At 42.7% G+C, this 20631-nt stretch overlaps 3 protein-coding genes across 3 annotated transcripts in view; all 3 read right to left on the reverse strand.

The window, feature by feature from the left end:
- The window catches only part of LOC118649136 (oocyte zinc finger protein XlCOF6-like), a 261790-nt gene extending 254323 nt beyond the window's left edge, over window positions 1-7467 (reverse strand). The window contains exons 1-3 of the mRNA XM_036295937.1: window positions 7441-7467; window positions 7243-7308; window positions 3005-4586 (exon numbers count right to left, since the gene is read on the reverse strand). Of these exons, the coding sequence (XP_036151830.1) occupies window positions 3005-4586; window positions 7243-7308; window positions 7441-7467 (1675 nt within the window). The remainder of the gene's footprint in view (window positions 1-3004; window positions 4587-7242; window positions 7309-7440) is intronic.
- The window catches only part of LOC118649238 (zinc finger protein 792-like), a 278255-nt gene extending 262472 nt beyond the window's left edge, over window positions 1-15783 (reverse strand). The window contains exon 1 of the mRNA XM_036296131.1: window positions 15560-15783. Coding sequence (XP_036152024.1) covers window positions 15560-15736 — 177 coding nt within the window. The 5' untranslated portion in view covers window positions 15737-15783. The remainder of the gene's footprint in view (window positions 1-15559) is intronic.
- LOC118649184 (zinc finger protein 615-like) overlaps window positions 1-20631 on the reverse strand; it is a 1009024-nt gene that overhangs the window by 888151 nt on the left and 100242 nt on the right. The gene's annotated exons all lie outside the window — the stretch shown is intronic.

Genomic DNA, 20631 nt, shown 5'->3' on the forward strand with positions numbered 1-20631 from the left:
TTCCTCTTTTTCCCCCCATAACTCCCCTCCACCCAGTTCCCACCCCACCCTCCGCCCTCACTCTCCACCCACTGTCCTCATCCATAGGTGTACGATTTTTGTCCAGTGTCTTCCCGCATCCCCCACACCCCTTTCCCACCCAAGAATAGTCAGTCCATTCCCTTTCTATGCCCCTGATTCTATTATAATCACCAGTTCATTCTGTTCATCAGATTATTTTGCACTTGATTTTTAGATTCACTTATTGATACATGTGTATTTGTTGTTCATAATTTGTATCTTTACCTTCTTCTTCTTCTTCCTCTTCTTAAAGGATACCTTTCAGCATTTCATATAATACTGGTTTGGTGGTGGTGAACTCCTTTAGCTTTTTCTTATCTGTGAAGATCTTTATCTGACCTTCAATTCTGAATGACAGCTTTGCTGGATAAAGTAATCTTGGTTGTAGGTTCTTGGCATTCATCACTTTGAATATTTCTTGCCACTGCCTTCTGGCCTGCATGGTTTCTGTTGAGAAATCAGCTGACAGTCGTATGGGTATTTCCTTGTAGGTAACTGACTTTCTTTCTGGTGCTGCTTTTAAGATTCTCTCTTTGTCTTTTGCTCTTGGCATTTTAATGATGATGTGTCTTGGTGTGGTCCTCTTTGGATTCCTTTTGTTTGGGGTTCTCTGCGCTTCCTGGACTTGTAAGACTATTTCTTTCACCAGGTAGGGGAAGTTTTCTGTCATTATTTCTTCAAATAGGTTTTCAATATCTTGCCCTCTCTCTTCTTCAGCACCCCTATAATTTGGATGTTGGTACGCTTGAACCTGTCCCAGAGGCTCCTTACACTATCTTCATATTTTTGGATTCTTTTTTTATTTTGCTTTTGCGGTTCAGTGTTTTTTGCTTCTTTGTATTTCAAATTGTTGACTTGATTCTTGTGATCCTCTGGTCTGCTGTTAGAAGTCTGTATAATATTCTTTATTTCAGTCAGTGTATGCTTAATTTCTAGTTGGTCCTTTATCACAACATCGAGGGTCTCACTAGATTTCTGGAGGGTCTCATTGAGTTTATAGGCAGTTTCTAGAAAATTCTTGAAAAGCCTTAAAAGTGTGGTTTTGAACTCTATATCCTGTAGTTTGCTTTCTTACATTTCTGTCATTTGTGACCTGTTTCTTTGTCTCCACATTTTTTATGTTTCCCTGTGTTGGTAGAGTGGCTTTCTGTGTTAGGTGTCCTATAGGGCCCAGTGGCTCAGCCTCCCCAATTACCTGAGGGGGACACTCTTGGTGCACCCCCTTGTGGGCTTTGTGCACAGTTTTGTTGTAGTTAAGCCTGGTTTGTTGTAGGTATCACTGGAAGATATTGACTGAGTCTCCCCCCTGAGTGTGTCCCTTATGGATCTCGAAGGAGGTGCTAATTTATCCTCAGCCTGAGGCTACCCAGCAGGAGAAATGGAGAGATCTGCAAATTCCTCTTCTTTGTTTGGGGTTTGGAGGTACCTAGATGAGGCCCAGCTGTGAAGCAATGCAAGCTGCTGTGGGGTCATGGTCCTACTTTTGGAAGTTCCGGGTCTCTCTGACCCAGGTGCAGATTGTTAATTAATTTTCAGATTGCAAAGGGCCAGGCCTTTCATATGCAAAAGCCTCTGCGCACAGCTTGGGTGGGGCGGTGTCTCAGGGAATCAACAGGGCAGAGCAAACAGCTATGGTCGATCCTCAGTCCTAAACTAAGAGGCCCCGCTTCTCAGTGTTCGGGTAATCACTGCAAGCACCTCTGAGAGGAAGCCATCCTTGAGTTCTGACAGATGCCAGACAGTCCAGTTTCTCCCCATATGAGTCTGGGTCCCCAGAGACTCACCTGAAACTGGAGTTCAGAGCATTCTGGAGCTTGAGACTCCCTCCTGATTGAAAAAGACAACCATGTCCTCAGTTGCCAGCCCTTTTCATGTGCGCCTCCGAACCTCCGCACTTCTGCACCTCCTCTGTGTGGGGAACCGATATAGGGTTAAGCCTCGGACTGACCTGTTGGCAAAGTCACAAACAAGTCCCATCTTGGAGGGCACAGTCCTCTTAGGATAATTAGGCTTAAACTTATAACACTCCCTAGATCTTATCTTGGAAACTAAAGGGCTGAGGGAAGTGCAGGAAGTGTAACAATGGTGAAAACAAATGAAACTCACAATAACAGTGTAACTATGGTAACCACTACCTTGTTTATCTCTGACTATAAAATGGTTGGTGCGACCTGAGCACAGGTGGAAGTCCTTCCTCTTGGGTTGGACTTACCAGCCTAGCCCCCCAATATTTCCAAATTATCTCTTGTCTTCTCTCATTTGTGTGTGGCTCCTCTTTCAGATCCTGAACCCTGAACCATGCGGGATGTAGAGGGAAACATTTATAACATATGGTGCCCAAACAGGGACTTGTTTGTGACTTTGCCAACAGGTCAGTCTGAGGCTTAACACTATATCGGTTCCCCACACCTGAGTCTCAGTGTGCTTGTCTCTTTCCTTCTGGTTGTAGAATTTCCACTTAGCCAGACTTCCTGTGGTTCTGGATGATGTCCATTTTGTCTTTTAGTTGCATTTTTGAAGTGGCTGTGCGATGCAGCAATTTCCGGTGTTTACCTATGCCGCCATCTTGGTTTCTTCCCACTTATTTTCTTATACAATTTTTAAAGCCTAAGAAACTACATGTGGCCCTAACCAGTTTGGCTCCGTGGACAGAGCGTCAGCCTGCGGACTGAAGGGTCCCAGGTTCGATTCCGGTAAAGGGCATGTACCTTGGTTGCGGGCACATACCCAGTAGGGAGTGTGCAGGAGGCAGCTCAATTGATGTTTCTCTCTCATCAATGTTTCTAACTCTCTATCCCTCTCCCTTCCTCTCTGTAAAAAAATCAATAGAGTATATTTAAAAAAAAGAAATTACATGTCCTACACATCTAAGAACTTTTAACATTTGGACTTTTTTGTGCAGTTAAGGTAAAAATCAGACTGAGAGATATCTCACATCAATTGCACTCAGAACTGCTTTCTCCAGTGTGAGCTCTCTGATGATATTGAAGATGGCTTCTAGTTGTAAAAGTTTCTCCACATTCACTGCATTTATAAGGTTGTTCTCCAGTGTGAACCCTCTCATGATGACGAAGGGCATTACTCCAGGTAAAAGATTTCTCACATTTACTGCATTTATAAGGCTTTACTCCAGTGTGAACTATCTGATGATTATGAAGCGTACTACTCCAGGTAAAAGATTTGCCACATTCACTGCATTTAAAAGGCTTTTCTCCTGTGTGAACTCTCTGATGACGACAGAGGATATCTTTCAAGGTAAAAGCTTTCCCACATTCTCTGCATTGATAAGGCTTCTCTCCTGTGTGAACTCTCTGATGATACTGGAGAAGAGTGCTCCTTGTAAAAGACTTACCACATTCACTGCATTTAAAAGGCTTTTCTCCTGTGTGAAACATCCTATGACAATGAAGTGCAGTGCTACTGGTAAAAGATTTTCCACATTCACTGCATTTATAAGGCTTTTCTCCTGTGTGAACTCTCTGATGATATTGGAGACCAAAGGACCTTGTAAAAGATTTCCCACATTCACTGCACTTATAAGGCTTTTCTCCTGTATGAACTCTCTGATGCTTACGTAGGTAGGTGTTAGTTGTATAAGTTTTCCCACAGTCATTGCATTGATAAGGCTTTTCTCCAGTGTGAATTCTCTGATGACTACGAAGGTTGGTGTTAGTGGTATAACTTTTCCCACATTCACTGCACTTATAAGGCTTTTCTCCTGTATGAACTCTCTGATGCTTACGTAGGTAGGTGTTAGTTGTATAAGTTTTCCCACAGTCATTGCATTGATAAGGCTTTTCTCCAGTGTGAATTCTTTGATGACTACGAAGGCTGGTGTTAGTGGTATAAGTTTTCCCACATTCACTGCATTGATAAGGCTTTTCTCCTCTGTGAATTCTCTGATGATAATGAAGGCGAGAGTTTTTTGTAAAAGATTTCCCACATTCAGAGCACACAAAACATCGACTTACAACATGGACACCCTTTTCCTGAATAAACATGTTGTTGCAACTAATGTCTTTCTTACATTCTTCTCTGGCGTAACAATTTTTTCTCCTTTGAAACGTCATCCCACGGGTTGAAATAGCATTGGGACTGTCACTAGTCTGAGGAGCCTTTAGGTGGAGGACATCCTGCCCATCCTCTCCATAGGTGAAACAATTCTGGGACACACTGAAATTGCAGCTGTTTGAACGTGAGATCCTGTCCACACCTCTAATGAAAGTCTTCTCTCTTACATGCCATTGGTGAAATTTTACACTGAAGTAAAACCATTTTGCACATGCCCCACACCTCAACATTATCTGTCTATGTTGTGTTCCCTGCAGCTCCAGCATGGAGAAAATGTTTCCCAAGATGAGCCCACAACTCTCACAGGGGTGGCTCTTCTGGGAAGACAAGGCTAACTTGGGATTCCTTGCTTGGGACTCTCTAACGGAAACCTTCTGTTCCGTCGGTGCCTCCACATTCTCTGCTCCACAGCAGCAACCTGTATAAAAGGAAATGCTGGTGAGGTACATGTTGACCTTATGAAAACAGAATATCTTCAACACGAATGATTAACTGTTCTGAAAAGACATGATTCCTTAGAAAGATTTTCAAGATGAGTGAGTAAGACACAGAGGAAATTGCTGTTATAAATAACATGGACCAAAAGGTCAGTAGATGAAAATCTCACCAAGAGAGGGACAGAAGCTCAGCATAAGATACAAAGAAAAGAGGAAGACTCTACTCATTCTTCCTGCACAAACGGTTTCCTTTAAGACCTTACATTCTGACCATGTGAGTCTGTGTGGAATAATTTCAAGTTGCTCAAAGACATAAAAATTAATTGTATTAGAGCACAGGATATACAACGTCAATATAATAACATGTGTGCTCTGCAAGGTGCTACAGGCATAGACCAACGTTGGCTTGCAGTAAAGAGAGACCTGTCAAAGAGGCAGAGGTGTAAAGTCCAGAGAGGTTAAAGGTATCCGTGAGCTGGGAACCTGAGTAAAAATGATCACTATTAGAATTTAATAGTTGGCAAAGTATCAACAATAAGCACAAACAAGCATAATTGGGTAAGGAATGGGCAACTGTAACAAAACACTGGCTTTCTAGCTATGACTGTAACAAAGGCCGGCCATGAATTCTTCCCCAATGACCCTTCACCAAGGCAAGACCACCTGTGTGACCACTGTGTCATTCATAAAGTCTCTCATTATTCTTCTGTGATGCAGAAATGTTTCTTCCCATTGAATCCCATTTGAGCCATTGCATGGGATAAATGATGCAAATCTTCAAAAAAAGAGAAAAGTTGGATGGTTAACACTGTGGTCAACGAACGACACATGACATCTCAGACAAAAGACCTATGTGAGTGACATGAAAAAGATGACAGGATCAGACATATGAGCATCTCCCCAACCCAGTGTAAATGTTATCCATGAACGAAGACCCCATAGGAAATGGGGATAAGAGTACCATGAAGAAAAACAGTATTACAGACACAAATAGAGAAGTGTACACAAAGGATGACTTGAAAGACTGTGTAAACAAACATATTTGAAGATACCTACACCCAAAAGAAGGGTCGGAGTTACCTCTAGCAGCCATTGTGCTTCCGCTATCATTGACCATACTGGCCTGTTCTTCAAAAAATACTGGAAATTTTTATGTTTATAAACCACAAAATGCCTTGGCCAATATGGCTCAGTAGGTTGGAGCATCGTCCTGTGTACTAAAGGGTGGAGTATTCAATTCCCAAGTCAAGGCACATATCAGTATATGGGTTCCATTTCCAGTTAGCTTGTATGGAGAAGGGAACTGATTGATGTCTCTCTCTCTCTCTCTCTCTCTCTCTCTCTCTCTCTCTCTCTCCCTCCCTCACCTCCCTCCCCCCCTCTCGTGCCATCTCTCTTCCATTCTTTCTGAACCCAATAATAAATAAATAAAAAAGAATATCAAGGTAGCCAAACACAAAACAGAACTCAAAGAAGTCTAGAGACAAAGTCAATAAAAAGACAACCTATAAAAAATCATGTATAAAATTCATAAAATGCATTTCTACAAAGAAATTTTATAGGGATAAATGCCTATATTATAAAAATAGATCCGAAAACACCTAACCTGCCACCTCAGGAATCTAGGCACAAAACAAGAAAGTAAAACCAAAAGTTGCAAAGGAAGGAAACAATAACTATTTGAACAAGCATTAATAAAAGGGAGATATGACAAAATAAAGAATATCTAACAGGTACTTTTCTAAAACCTAAAAAATTGGTAAACCTTAAGCTAGACTAAAGCAAAAAACAAAAACAAACAAAAACAAGCCTCAAATAAATGAAAGAAGAAATGAAAAATAAGACATTATACCTGACACTATGAACCACAAAGCATCATAAGAGATGCTGATGTTAGCAAATGACATGACCCTCCACAGAGAAATTTGTCAAGATCCCATATGAGCTTCTGCAATTAATAAACAAATTCAGAGCCCTGGCCAGGTAGCTCAGCTATTGAGTATGTGGTCCCGAGGCACCATGGTTGTGGGTTTGATCCCCCATCATGTAGGGGATAGGAAATAAATGCTTAGATGTGTAGAACAGCAGGTCAATGTTTCCCCCTCTTTCTCTGTCTTCCTACCTGTCTCGAAAATCAATACATAAAGGCTGTGCAGTGCAGTTCAGTGATTGCATATCAACCCATTACCTAGGAGGGAAAAATTCTATTTCTTGTTAGGGGATATGCACAGGTTGCCAGCCCAAACTCCAGTGTGCAGGAAGCAGTTGATCAATGAGTCTCTCTCATTATTCATGTTTCAATTGCCCTCCTTGTCTTCCTCTCTGAAATCAATCAAATATCTTTTAAAAATAAATAAATAAAGAAATAAATTTAAAAATAAATAAACAACCCTAGCCCATTTCGCTCAGTGCTGAGAGTGCCCACCTGTACCCTGGAAGGTCATGGGTTCAATTCCTAGTAAGGGGCAGGCACGTGGGTTTCAGGTTCAATCCCCTCTTTGTGGGGACACATTGGGAGGCAACCAATTGATGTTTCTCTCTCTCTCTGTCTCTCTGTCTCTCTCTCTCTCTCTTCCTCTCCTCACTCTTCAGTAAGAACTATGGGCTGTAAAATTCAGTGCGAATTGGGGCTCAGGGATACAGAGGCTACAGGAGACCCAGCTGCTCCTCTTACAGTGTCCACACCACAAACTGAAGTTACAAGCTCCCGCTTCATCTGACCCTCCTGGGCCTGGAGAACCTGTGGGGGAGGAGCGAATGAAGACACATACTAGGAGACACTGGACTGACTGGCATCAGGGTGGGAAATCGGGGGTGGCTTTCTCCCAGACAAAGTGCTCTCAGCGGTCATTATACCTATGCTGGGACATACCGGGTTGCACAGCTCACTGACAACCATTTCGGTTTGCTCTGCCCTGGTGATTACCTGAGATATTACCTCATCCAATATACAACCACATACAAGCTGCTTTTATATATGTATGGCCTGTCCTTCCTCAGGCTAAAACCTGTCAAACAAGTTGCATTTGGGTCAGGGAGCCACACGCCTATCAACAAAAGTCCCAAGATGAAGCACCAGCACTAGCCTTCCTTCCTTCACAGCTGGGCCTCATCAGGGCATTTGCAAACCCGATAGAAAGAAGGGAATCTGCAGGTCTCTCTGTAGATCCTGGTAGGTGGCTCCAGGCAGTGGCTGACTTTACACCTCTCTGGAGACCCAAGAGCCAGTGTACCCAGGGGTCAGGGTCATACCATAGCAGCTTACAACTCTTCACATCCATAAGCGACACACCCAAGGGGCAGAGTCACTGAGCACCAAAGCCCCACTGAAGCAAGTCCTGCTCCATAAGGGTTTCTCCTGCACAGCAGCTCTCCCACTAGGTTGCAATGGCCCTGATAGATGCTAAAATCCTCAACAAAATTCTGGCAAATCGGATCCAGAATTACACGAGCCAGCACGGCCATGGCATACTCAGCGCCAGGGCGCCTTATGTGTCATGCCGGCTCAGCATGGTTCAGTGACCCTGAGTGGGGGTGGTGAAAGGCTTAGAAAAGACAGACAAGAGAATGAAAGCTGGGTCTAAGTGGGAAGCTGCTCCGGATGGAGAGATAGCGCCAGTGCCCACAAGCTGTGTCTTTATTTTATAGCAGCTGTCATGGGGCAAAGTAAGGGTGTCATCAAGATGTTTACAACATTCTCGTGGGTTTCAATCCTACTCATCTACATGCACCTGAACTATATCACTTAGGCACGTGGGGCCATGTGTTCGGAACATAGGTTCAAGCTTACAACTATAGCTATTGGCTATAATTGTGCCGGGAAAGCTCTGCCCTCCAAGCTGGAACTTGCACGTGGCAATGAGAGGACTGTGCCCTGTCATTAGTCCAAGGCTTGAACCTGTCCAAAACACGGTAGCTGTGCCCCAATTCAAATAGCAAAAAAACCTTAGTGAAAACAAAGCTGATGGCATCACACTTCCTGACTGGAATTTATTACAAAGAGAAAGCAAGCAAACAGTGAGTTGGTGGAGAAACAAAGACACATATATCAACAGAACAGAAAACACAGAAATAAACCCAGGCACATACTTTCAAATAAACTTTGTCAAAGCTGCAAGACACAGAAGAAGGGAAAGATAGTTTCTTCAATGATAGGTGCTGGGAAAAATTAATACTCATATGTAAAACAACAATACTGGACACCACTGATAAAATGTAACTCAACCTGCATGAGAGAATTAAATATCAGTGCTAAAACGTAAAACTCCTCAGGACAACCTAGAGAGTAAGTTTTGGGGGTTTGTTTTGGACAGAATTTTCTGAATGTGACACCAACTGCCAGGCAAAATAGAAAACATAAACAGTCCAGATTGCAACAAATAAAGAAAAACTTCTTCACAGAACAACAGCAATAAACAAAATGAACTGAAAGAAATCTAGAGAACAGAAGAAAATACTTGCAAATCCTATGAAGGAATCGCTTGGAGAGATTGTGCATTCAGTTCTGATCAGCACAATAAAGCGAATATTTCGATATAGACAGAAATTCATACAAATAGGTAGAGTTCCCAGGAAATAATAAAGGTTTGTAATACCATAGTGTAGGCAAATAACAATGCAATGATTCTGTATCAAAAGCAAACTCTAATGAACATCATTAAAAATACTTTATTGCTAAGCACTAGTAACAATCATCTGAGCGTGCTAGAAACATGATGGCACTGGACATGCTGAACCCAGGGTTGCCATAAACATGGATTTGGTAGAAGAGGAGGTGTGAGGGAGCAATATCTGCAAAGCGCAATTAAGCACAGGCAAAAATATGTCTTCCTCTATATCATAAGCAATTATTATATAACATATGCAAGGTAGTCAAAAGAATGTTTAACCAAAATATACAGGTCCCCGGGGGAACATTTATACCATGGAATACTATGCAGCAGTAAAAATGAAGACTCTCTTCCCCTTTTACACAGCATGGAGGGACCTGGAGAACATCCTGCTAAGTAAAATAAGTCAACTGAGAAAGAGAAATAACACTTCACCTCACTCATATATGTAATCTAATTAACAAAAAAACCCAATGCTGAATGGAATAAATTCAGAGTGGAATTCAGAATGCGGAATCTCAGAAGGGAAGGCGGGGGAGGGTATAAAGAAAAGAAAGAAAAAACATCCTTCCCTGTGGAGTATGCACACACACACACACACACACAACAATAAAAATAAAGTCACCTGACACTTGAGCATTTACTTCTGTTCTCGGAAAGCAGTGGGAAAGCTCTACCTTGATGGGTGCTGGGTCTGCTCTAGATTTGTGTTTATAAATCTGTCTTCTGGGGAGAACCAAGATGGCGGCATAGGTTAACGCCGGAGTTTGCTGCTTTGAACAACTACTTCAAAAGTGAAACTAAAAAACGGAACGGACATCACCCAGAACCACAGGAACGCTGGCTGAGTGGAAGTCCTACAACTAGGAGGAAAGAGAAACGCATACGGACACTCAGAGGAGGCGCAGTGCTGAAGTCAAATTCTGAGGTGCGGAGTGCACGGAGCCGGCTGGCGGCGGAGGGCGCGGTTGGCGTTTTCAATCGGGAGGGAGTCGCAGACTCTGAGCTCCAGATCCGGGCGAGTCTTTAGGGACCCTGACTCAAACGGGAGAAGCGGGACTGTCTGGCTTCCGTCAGAGCGAGTGCAGCTTTCTCTCCGAGCTTTGCAGCGGGTGCTGGGACTCAGAGAGGCAGAGCCCCTGGGGACAGGACTGAGAGCTGCCATAACTGCTCTCTCCGGCCCACCCTGTTGATCCTGTGCGACCCGCCCTGCCCAAGCCCTGCACAGAGGCATTTGCCGGATACCCTCAGGCAAAGGCTAGGTTAGCACCTTCCGAGAGGACAGAAGTTCTCTCACTGCTGACACAGCTGATTCTCATAGCCAATTGGCCTGGAGGTCAAACCCTCCCTGGTATTAGCTACAACAAGGTTTAACTATAAGACTGCGAACAAAGACCACTAGGGGGTGCACCAAGGAAGCATAACAAAATGCGGAGACAAAGAAACAGGACAAAATTGTCAATGGAAGATATAGAGTTCAGAACCACACTTTTAAGGTCTCTCAAGAACTGTTTAGAAGCCGCCGATAAACTTAATGAGATCTACAAGAAAACTAATGAGACCCTCGATGTTATATTGGGGAACCAACTAGAAATTAAGCATACACTGGCTGAAATAAAGAATATTATACACACTCCCGACAGCAGACCAGAAGAGCACAAGAATCAAGTCAATGATTTGAAATGCGAGGAAGCAAAAAACACCCAACCGGAAAAGCAAAATGAAAAAAGAATCCAAAAATGCGAGAATAGTGTAAGGAGCCTCCGGGACAGCTTCAAGCGTACCAACATCAGAATTATAGGGGTGCCAGAAGATGAGAGAGAGCAAGATATTGAAAACCTATTTGAAGAAATAATGACAGAAAACTTCCCCCACCTGGTAAAAGAAATGGACTTACAGGTCCAAGAAGCGCGGAGAACCCCAAACAAAGGAATTCAAAGAGGACCACACCAAGACACATCATAATTAAAATGCCAAGAGCAAAAGACAAAGAGAGAATCTTAAAAGCAGCAAGAGAAAGAAACTCAGTTACCTACAAGGGAATACCCATACGACTGTCAGCTGATTTCTCAACAGAAACTTTGCAGGCCAGAAGGGAGTGGCAAGAAATATTCAAAGTGATGAATACCAAGAACCTACAACCAAGATTACTTTATCCAGCAAAGCTATCATTCAGAACTGAAGGTCAAATAAAGAGCTTCACAGATAAGGAAAAGCTAAAGGAGTTCATCACCACCAAACCAGGATTATATGAAATGCTGAAAGGTATCCTTTAAGAAGAGGAAGAGGAAGAAAAAGGTAAAGATACAAATTATGAACAACAAATATGCATCTATCAACAAGTGAATCTAAGAATCAAGTGAATAAATAATCTGATGAACAGAATGAACTGGTGATTATAATAGAATCAGGGACATAGAAAGGGAATGGACTGACTATTCTTGGGGGGGAAAGGGGTGTGGGAGATGGGGGAAGAGACTGGACAAAAATCGTGCACCTATGGATGAGGACAGTGGGTGGGGAGTGAGGGCGGAGGGTGGGGCAGGAACTGGGAGGAGGGGAGTTATGGGGGGAAAAAAAGAGGAACAAATGTAATAATCTGAACAATAAAGATTTAATTAAAATAAAATAAAATAAATAAATAAAAATAAAAATAAATAAATAAATCTGTCTTCTATCAGTTGTGTCCCTGGAAATGCTGATACCCCTCCATGTAACTTCCTCCTACTTCACATGAATCTATTGCTTTTGGTGGTGTTGTAAGAAATGTCCAAACCTGTGGAGAATTTTTCTCAGTTTATTTGACCCAAGCCTGCGACACTGCCGGGAAGCAAGAAGAAAACACATTGAGGTGGGAGAATGGCAGTTTTGCACCTTCTTTATACATTAGACTCTAAGGAGAAGACATAAGGGGGTTATATGAAATTCACTGGTGATAATTTAGGTGGGAGAGTTAAGGAGGGAAATCTCTGGGATTGGATAAAAAGTAAAAAACAATAGACACAAACTTCTTTTTACATGTTATAGAATAGTTAACACTTAATATTTAACACAATAATAATAATAATTGGGGCTCTGTGGTCTGCTGTGTTGGGAGATTGTGCCCTTAAGATTCTGTAAAACGGAAATTTCCCTGAAAATCCAAAGGTATGTTATCCCAGATGCAAAAACACAATAGCCAGGCTTAATAAGGTACAAATCGACCTTTTGGCAAAACAAAACAAAAAACAAGGCTAGGACATAACTACCCCTGTGGCTTACTTTTGCTTAGAAAGTTTTAACTTCAAGCCATCTTATATGGTTACTTTTGGCCTCTGAGTTCCTAAGATTGGCCATGGCATGCCAGGATCCCTGAGCTTACTAGGTTTAGTATGTGCCATCATATTTTGTCCAAACTGGGGAGTCAGAACTTGTTGGTTTAGCCCTAACCAGTTTGGCTCAGTGGATAGAGCAGTGGCCTGCAGACTGAAGGGTCCCAGGTTCAATTCCGGTCAAGGGCATGTACCTTGGTTGTGGGTATATCTCCAATAGGGGAGGTGCAGGAGGCAGCTGATTCATGTTTCTAACTCTATATCCCTTTCCCTTCCTTTCTGTAAGAAATCAATAAAGTAAAAAATAAAATTAAAAAAGAACTTGTCGGTTGAGGAGAAAATTCAGTGAGTGCTTTATTTCCTGGCTAAGGACCCATTGTTCACATACTCCTGGACAGAATACCTCCATATTGCTGGTGTTCCTTTATTTGTACTCCAGATGTAGTTAAGCTTCAGGTCAATAAATCCTTGGGATCTAAATGTTGTGGCGGTATTTGTAAGTAAAAGAAAAAGTTCTTTTCCTTTATGTGATCTTTCACAATTAATGAGAAACACCTGCTAATTCAGTGGTTCTCAACCTTGGCTGCACATTGGAATCACCTGGGAATCTTTTTAAAATGCTGATTTCTGGGGCTCATCATTAGTCACAAAGAAACGGAATTTCTGTAAGATGAGGCCCAGAAATCAGGATTTTAAAAAGATTCCCAGGTGATTCTAATGTACGGACAAGGTTGCGAACCATTGTTTTAGGACAGTGATGGCAAACCTTTTGAGCTGCGCTTGTCAGCATTTTGAAAAATCCTAACTTAACTCTGGTGCCCTGTCAGAAATAGGAATTTTTTGATATTTGCAACCATAGTAAAACAAAGGCTTATATTTTTGATATTTATTTTATATATATACCTACATCATCAACAGAAGAGAACAGAAAACAGAAATAAATCCAGCATATACTTTCAAGTACTCGTTGTCAAAACTGCAAGACAGAGAAGGGAAAGATAGTTTCTTCAATGAATGGTGCTGCTGAAAATCAATACTCACATGGAAACACAACAATACTGGACACCACTGATAAAATTAAACGCAACCTGCATAACAGAATTGAATATCAGCGCTAAAACTTAAAATGCCTCAGGACAACCTAGAGAAAAAGTTTTGGATGTTTGTTTTGACATGATTTTCTAAATGTGACACCAACCACAAGACAAAAAAGAAAGAACACACAGTTCAGATTGCAACCAATAAAGAAAAAAGCTTCTTCACAGCACAACAGCAATACACAAAATGGAATGAAAGGAAATCTAGAGAACAAAAGAAAATACTTGCATATCCTATGAAAGAATCGCTTGGATAGATTGGGGATTCAGTTCTGATCAGCGCAATAAAGCGAATATTGAGATATGGACAGAAATTCACACAAATAGTTGGAGTTCCCAGGGAATAAGAAAGTTATGTTAATACTATACTGGAGGTTAATAACAATGCAATGACTCGTCTGAAAACCAAACTCGATATAACTTCATTAACAATACTTTATTGCTAAGCACTAGTAACAAGCATCTGAGCTTGCTAGAAACATGGTGGCACTAGACCTGCTGAATGCAGGGTTGCCTAAAAACATGGATTTTGTAGAAAAGTGGGTGGGGGAGCAATATCTGCAAAGCACAACTAAGCACATGCAAAAATATGCTCCTGGCCGAAACTGGTTTGGCTCAGTGGATAGAGTGTCGGCCTGCGGACTGAAAGGTCCTGGGTTCGATTCTGGTCAAGGGCATGTACCTAGGTTGCGGGCACATCCCCAGTAAGAGGTGTGCAGGAGGCGGCTGATCGATGTTTCTCTCTCATCGATGTTTCTAACTCTCTATCTCTCTTCCTTCCTCTCTGTAAAAAATCAATAAAATATATTAAAAAAAATAAAAAAGAATGTGCTCCTGGGTGTCATAAACAATGAATATATAATATAAACAAGGTAGTCAAAGAATGTTTAACCGTAAAATACAGTTATTAAGCAGGATAAGGTATAGAAACAATTCTTCAAAAACAATGTACAAGTGACAAACAGGAATATAGAAAATGCTTTCCTCACTGATCAAGGTGGAATCCCTGAGGCTTCCTGCAGCACTACCAACCACAAGTCCTTCCCTGTGAAGTTAGTACAGCGGGAGTATTGGGACTTCAGGAAAGAAGGGAGCAGCAGAAACAGACCAACCCTCCCCAGGACAGCAGCTACCCATAAAACTGGAAAAATTAAACAGTACCACAGTCTACATGGGAGGACAGAGCACACCCTGGGAAATGGGGCCTGGGAAATGGCAAAGCCAAGTCCAGTTCACTGGCGAGAGTGAGGGTCTTACCCAGCGAGGATATAAGTTCAAAGTTCTCCCGCATCACATTCAGGTACAGCTGTCTCTGACGATCATCAAGGAGGCTCCATTCCTCCCTGGAGAAGTACAGGGCAATGTCCGCCAAGGTCACGCCAACCTGTCACAATGGAGACAATTGAAAGCAGAGCTGTCTCTTTGAGAACCTGCCATCCTACTCCTTACACACCTTCCGAACCTTCAACCTCTTCCAGGCCCCTGGTTACTGTGGATACCAGGCCCTAATACCAGTGCAGGCTGTTCTCTCATCACAGTCCATTTACTCACTGCATGGCCCTCAGCAGAGGAGCCTGATTGGGTGAGAAGGATTGGAGAGGGCAGGGGAGCAAGCAATGCCATTTAAGGTCTGGGCGATGTAGTGTAGTCCAGCCGGATCCAGGTCCACCCAAGGCCCCTGATGGATCCCACAAATGGGAAATCCTCGAATGAGTCTGTGCCGTCCTCCCAGCAGCCTCTGATCTTTCCGTCAATACTCACAGCCACATCCTCAGGGACCTTCAGATGCAAGTCACCCCCATCCTCTCTGCCCTGCACTTGCTGTGTCCTCAGAAGCCACAACACTCCTCTCTCCCCTCCACCTTCCTCACGGTCCTCCACGCGGGACTGAGGGGCAGGACGGCACAGGCGCCCTCCCCAGGCTGTGGTGTGTGTGTGAGGAGGCGGTGAGGGCCTGGGGGACTCGAACTCACCTCAGCCCGTCTCCTCAGCGGGGGCGCCGCCATTGCCCTCTGTGGGCTGAGCGGGGCGGGAGTAGAAGCCGCTGCAGGAATGGCGGTCCCTGTCCCGGCCCTGGCGTGGGTCCGGGTGGCGACTCCGAGCTTCAATCCCACGTGTGAGCTGTGAGCACCACTGGAGGCTCCCACCATTGGCTGTGAGGCGGGGAACACCACTCTCCGGCCTTCTCCACGGGACTGTGGACTTGGAAAACCTCACCGCCAGGCACAAAAATCTGAGAAAATGAAATCCCGCCACAAGGATTACCGGTCCCGCCCTAAAGCAGCGGCCAAACAAAAATGCCTTCTCTGACCCTCCATTGGCTCAGCCTGATGCCATTCCAGGCTTGGCCTTCTGGGTAATGCAGTTTCTAAGCACCAAGGCCGGGATCCAGTATCTCTCAGTTAACTCTAGGACTGGATTTAGGGGCAAATAGCCCAAGAACACACCAAGTACAATAAGGTCCTCTAGCGCCTTCAGGGGAGGTGATTTCCAGGACAAGTTTGTTTCTCCTGCACCTGCACGGCTTCCTTTAGCTGCGGGTTTTGCATATATTTGTTCAGGACTTGCTTTTTCTGAATGGCAGGGATTTGTTCTTCATTCAAGACTTTTGGCATGTGTTTCCCTGGGGCCATATGTTTGTGGAGGAGGTTGTTTAAGTCTCTAACTGCCTTAACCTGCCTCCATTGAATCCATTATACAAAGTTAAGGTCACAAAACAGACGCTCATACTTAAGGGCATCTGCTTCTGATGCCATCCAGTGTCAGCTCTGCCTGGGCTGCAGTATGGATAAGATGGTCAAGAAATATATGAAAAGATGCTTAAAGTCACAGATCACCAGAGAGATGGAAATTAAAGCAACAATTATCTGTCACCTCACCACTTTCATATATCTGCCATCAACAGATGAACAAAAGACAAGTGCTGGGGAGGATGTGGAAAAAAGGGAACCCTAGTACACTGCTGGTGCGAATGCAAACTGGTGCAGCCATTATGAAAATCAGTAGACTTTCCTCAAAAAATTTAGTATGGAACTTCCATTTTATCCAGTGATTCCACTTCTAGAAATATATCCAAGAAACCTGAAACAATAAGATAGAATATATACTCCCTTCTGTTGATAGCAGCAGAATTTATAATAGCAAAGATGTGGAAACAGCTGAAGTGTCCATCAATAGATGAGTGGATTCAAATGCTGTGATACAGCCTTAGCCAGTTTGGCTCATTGGAAAGAGCGTCACCCTGCACACTGAATGATCCCAGGTTTAATTCAGGCCAAGGGTACATGCCCAGGTTGCAGGCTTCATTCCCAGTAGGGAGTGCACTAGAGGCAGCCAATCAATGATGCTCTCTCATTATTGATGTTTTTCACTCTGTCCCTCCCTTCCATTTCTTCTCTGAAATACTTTTTTTAAAAAAAATTTGTGGAAAATTTACAACATGGAATACTCTGCAGCAGTAAAAAAGAAGAATGTTTACCTTTACAGACAGCATAGAGGCACCTGGAAAACATCATACCAAGTGAAATCAGTCAGTCAAAGAACAACAAGTATCACTTGATCTGACTCATATATGAAATCTAATTAACAAAATAAAGTGCTGAATGGAGTGGATTCAGGGACATGGAAGCATGGAAGGGAGTACAGAATCTCAGAGGAAAGGAATAGGAGGGGGGAAAAAAGTGACAGAAAAAACAGCCTCAGGTAAGGATTAAACACAGACACACACACACACACACACACACACAACAAATTCACCTGAGCCTTGAGAATTCTCTTCTGTTCTCTTAATGCAATGGGAAAACACTAGCTTGCTGTGTTGTGAGTGTGCTCTAAATTTGTGTTTATTAATCTGTGTTCAATCTGTTGAGTCTCTGGAAATGCTGATAATCTTCCATGTAACTTTCTCCTGCTTCACATGAGTCAATTGTTTTTAGTGATGTTGTAAGAAATGTCCACACTTGTGGAGAATTTTCCTACGTTTATGTGACCCAAGCCGGTAACAGTGCCAGGAAGCAGAATAACAATAAATTGCTTGGGAGAATGGCAGTTTTGCACCTTTTTTATACATGAGACTAAAGAAGAAGACATAAATGGGTTACATGACATTCACTGGTGATAAATTGGGGGCAGGAGCTAAGGAGGAAAATCTCTGGGATTGGATAAAAAGTAAAAAAAAATAAACTCCTTTTTAAGTTTATCTGATAGGTAACAGTTAATATTTAACACAGCAACAATAATAATTGGGGCTCTGTGATCTTCTGTGTTCAGAGATTGTGCTCTTAGGAGTCTGTGAAACAGAAATGTCCCTGAAAATCCAAAGGTCTGTCATCGCTGATGCAAAAAGACAACAGACAGGCTCAATAAGGTAAAATTTGACCCTTGCAAAAAATTAAAAAACCACACACACACACAACAAAACAAACAGACAGAGTAGGACATAAATACCCCTGTGACTAGATTTTACTTGGCAAGTTTTAACTTTAAAGCATCCTATATGGGTACTTTTAGCCTCCGAGTTTGCAAGATTGGCTATGCTATGTCAGGCTCCCTGAGATTACTAGGTTTACTGTGTGCCATCATTTTAGTTCATACTGGGGACTTAGAACCTGTGGGTTGAGGTGAAAATTCAATGAGTGGTTTATAAACTCAGGGACCCATTTCGGATGTCCTCCTAAACACAATGCCCCCAGTATTGATTTTGTGCCTTTATTTGGTCACCTACAAGTAGTCATTCTTCAGGTCAATAAAGTCTTAGGTTCTAAATGTGGTGGAGGTAGTATTAAGGACAAGAAAAAGGTCTTTATTTTCTTGGCTGTGGCCTTCCACAATTTATGGGAAACACCTGCAGTTAAACCCCAAGATTGTTGGTTCCTCTACCTCAACAACTCCTCTGTTCAAACTGAGGAACAAGATCAGTTACTTTCAAGGCTACATTCTTGCTACCCCTCCTCCCTGCTGTTGTCACACCTCAGAGATCATTTGCACCACGGAGTCTCTAGTCAGTAGAAAGTTTACTTCCCTGAACTACTTTAAACAAGCCTCTTTAACTCTTCATAACATTCTCTCTAGTCATATTTTATAGCCTTGGGAAAAATACTGATAGGAAAACTACCCATACATCTGCCAGTCTGTCTCCAGGAATGCAAAGTAATTGTAACTTAAATGGCTCAAGATAAAAGAAATATACATGCCGAAACGGGTTTGGCTCAGTGGATAGAGCATTGGCCTGTGGACTTTAAGGTCCCAGGTTCAATTCCGGTGAAGGGCATGTACCTGGGTTGCGGGCACATCCCCATTGGGAGATGTGCAGGAGGCAGCTGATCAATGTTTCCCTCTCATCCATGTTTCTAACTGTCTATCTCTCCCCCTTCCTCTCTGTAAAAATCAATAAAATATATATTTTTAAAAATATATACATTCATCTATTTTGGAACAAGATGTTTTTCAACTCTATATTCAATCCACATTCTTTTTTCTCACCAATATATTTTTATTGATTTATTACAGAGAGGAAGGGAGAGGGATAGTGTTAGAAACATGGATCAGCTGTCTCCTGCACACTCCATCTAGGGATGTGCCCACAGCCAAGGTACATGCCCTTGACCGGAATGGAACCTGGGACCCTGGAGTCCGCAGAATGACGATCTATACACTGAGCCAAACTGGTTAGCACTCAATCCACATTATTATGCCTTGTGGGCGAGTCTCATCTCAGTTACAGAGAATGTAACAAACAATGAAGAACTTTCACCCAAACCCACTAGAATGCTCACTGGGTCACAAAAGCCACATCTCCAGTGTAAAGACACCCTTTGTTTTCCTCATAGTTTTGCTGCCAGAGCAGCAATGAATCTGATGGGAACATCTAAGAGGACACAGGAAGCCACAAAACCTCTTGATTATAATCAATGACAATGACTGCTCCACAGAAGATAAACAAGCCTGGAGTCCCTCAGATCTGTGTACATATCACTCCTGTAGTCTTTTCCTCAAAAAAAATTTCTGGGTGCAGGTTTAGATGAAGTCCATTCCTTGTAATAGAATTAGTTCAGTATTTCTGCAGTCAAGATCCCCTCACTGAGATGGTCCTCCAACCAGTGCCCATCACCCTGGAATAGAAGGCATTAGGGCACATGGCCCTCTGCAACACCTGGGGAAAAGAATCCCTTCAAATGTCTTAGCATCCCTTGAAAACAAGAAAAAAATTCATGCTGCTCCCAGACATACTTGAGGTTGTCACAGCTACCCGCACCTTTTCAGTGACTTCTGTGTCTCAAAGCATCCATTTTCACAGGAGGACTAAACAATGCACATTGTTTCCTGCAAAATTATGGGCAGCAATGTAAATTTGGCAAAAACTACTGAGCTAATTTTTGCACCGTAGTGTTCCCCCCAGGGCAAACTGTTTGAGATCCCATAAAAATTTTCACCTCATCATGCTTGGAAAGCCCAGATCTTCTAATAAACTAACCCACACAGTAAATAGAACACCCAGCATTAAAGAAGTCCTAGGAAAAAGCCTTCATTATTTTTCAAAGAAAGAGACCTGAGACCGGCAGTTCTCCCCTTGATGACTTAGGCACGCAATAAAAAAACTCAACATTAGCATGTAGGGAAAATGTGTCCCTCAAAATGGCAGATCTTCTACATAATGTTTACTGGCGCCAACAGTAATCAGTCCTATGTGGCGACTCATGGCAGGGATACCAGTAAGAATAAGGGATGAGGTATTCCTATTTTCTTCAACAAATTAGACAACACAGTTAGCTTCCCTGGGCCCATGAGGATGGTGATTGATGCCATCTGTAGCGACCTTATGCACCATATTGTTCCCTGAAAAGCAAAGAATGTTTGAAACCCCATAAAAGGTTTTCACCTCATCATGCTTAGAGAGCCCCAATCTCCTTATAAGCTAACCCACAGAATAAATAGAATACCCAAGATTCAAGAAGCCTTAGGAAAAAGCCATCATTATTTTACAAAGGAAAGAGACACGAGACTGGCAATTCTTGCATTGATGACTTATACACTCAATAAATTCATG

The sequence above is a fragment of the Myotis myotis genome, unplaced genomic scaffold, assembly GCF_014108235.1.
Source record: "Myotis myotis isolate mMyoMyo1 unplaced genomic scaffold, mMyoMyo1.p scaffold_m19_p_28, whole genome shotgun sequence".
In the NCBI taxonomy this organism is placed as follows: domain Eukaryota; kingdom Metazoa; phylum Chordata; class Mammalia; order Chiroptera; family Vespertilionidae; genus Myotis; species Myotis myotis.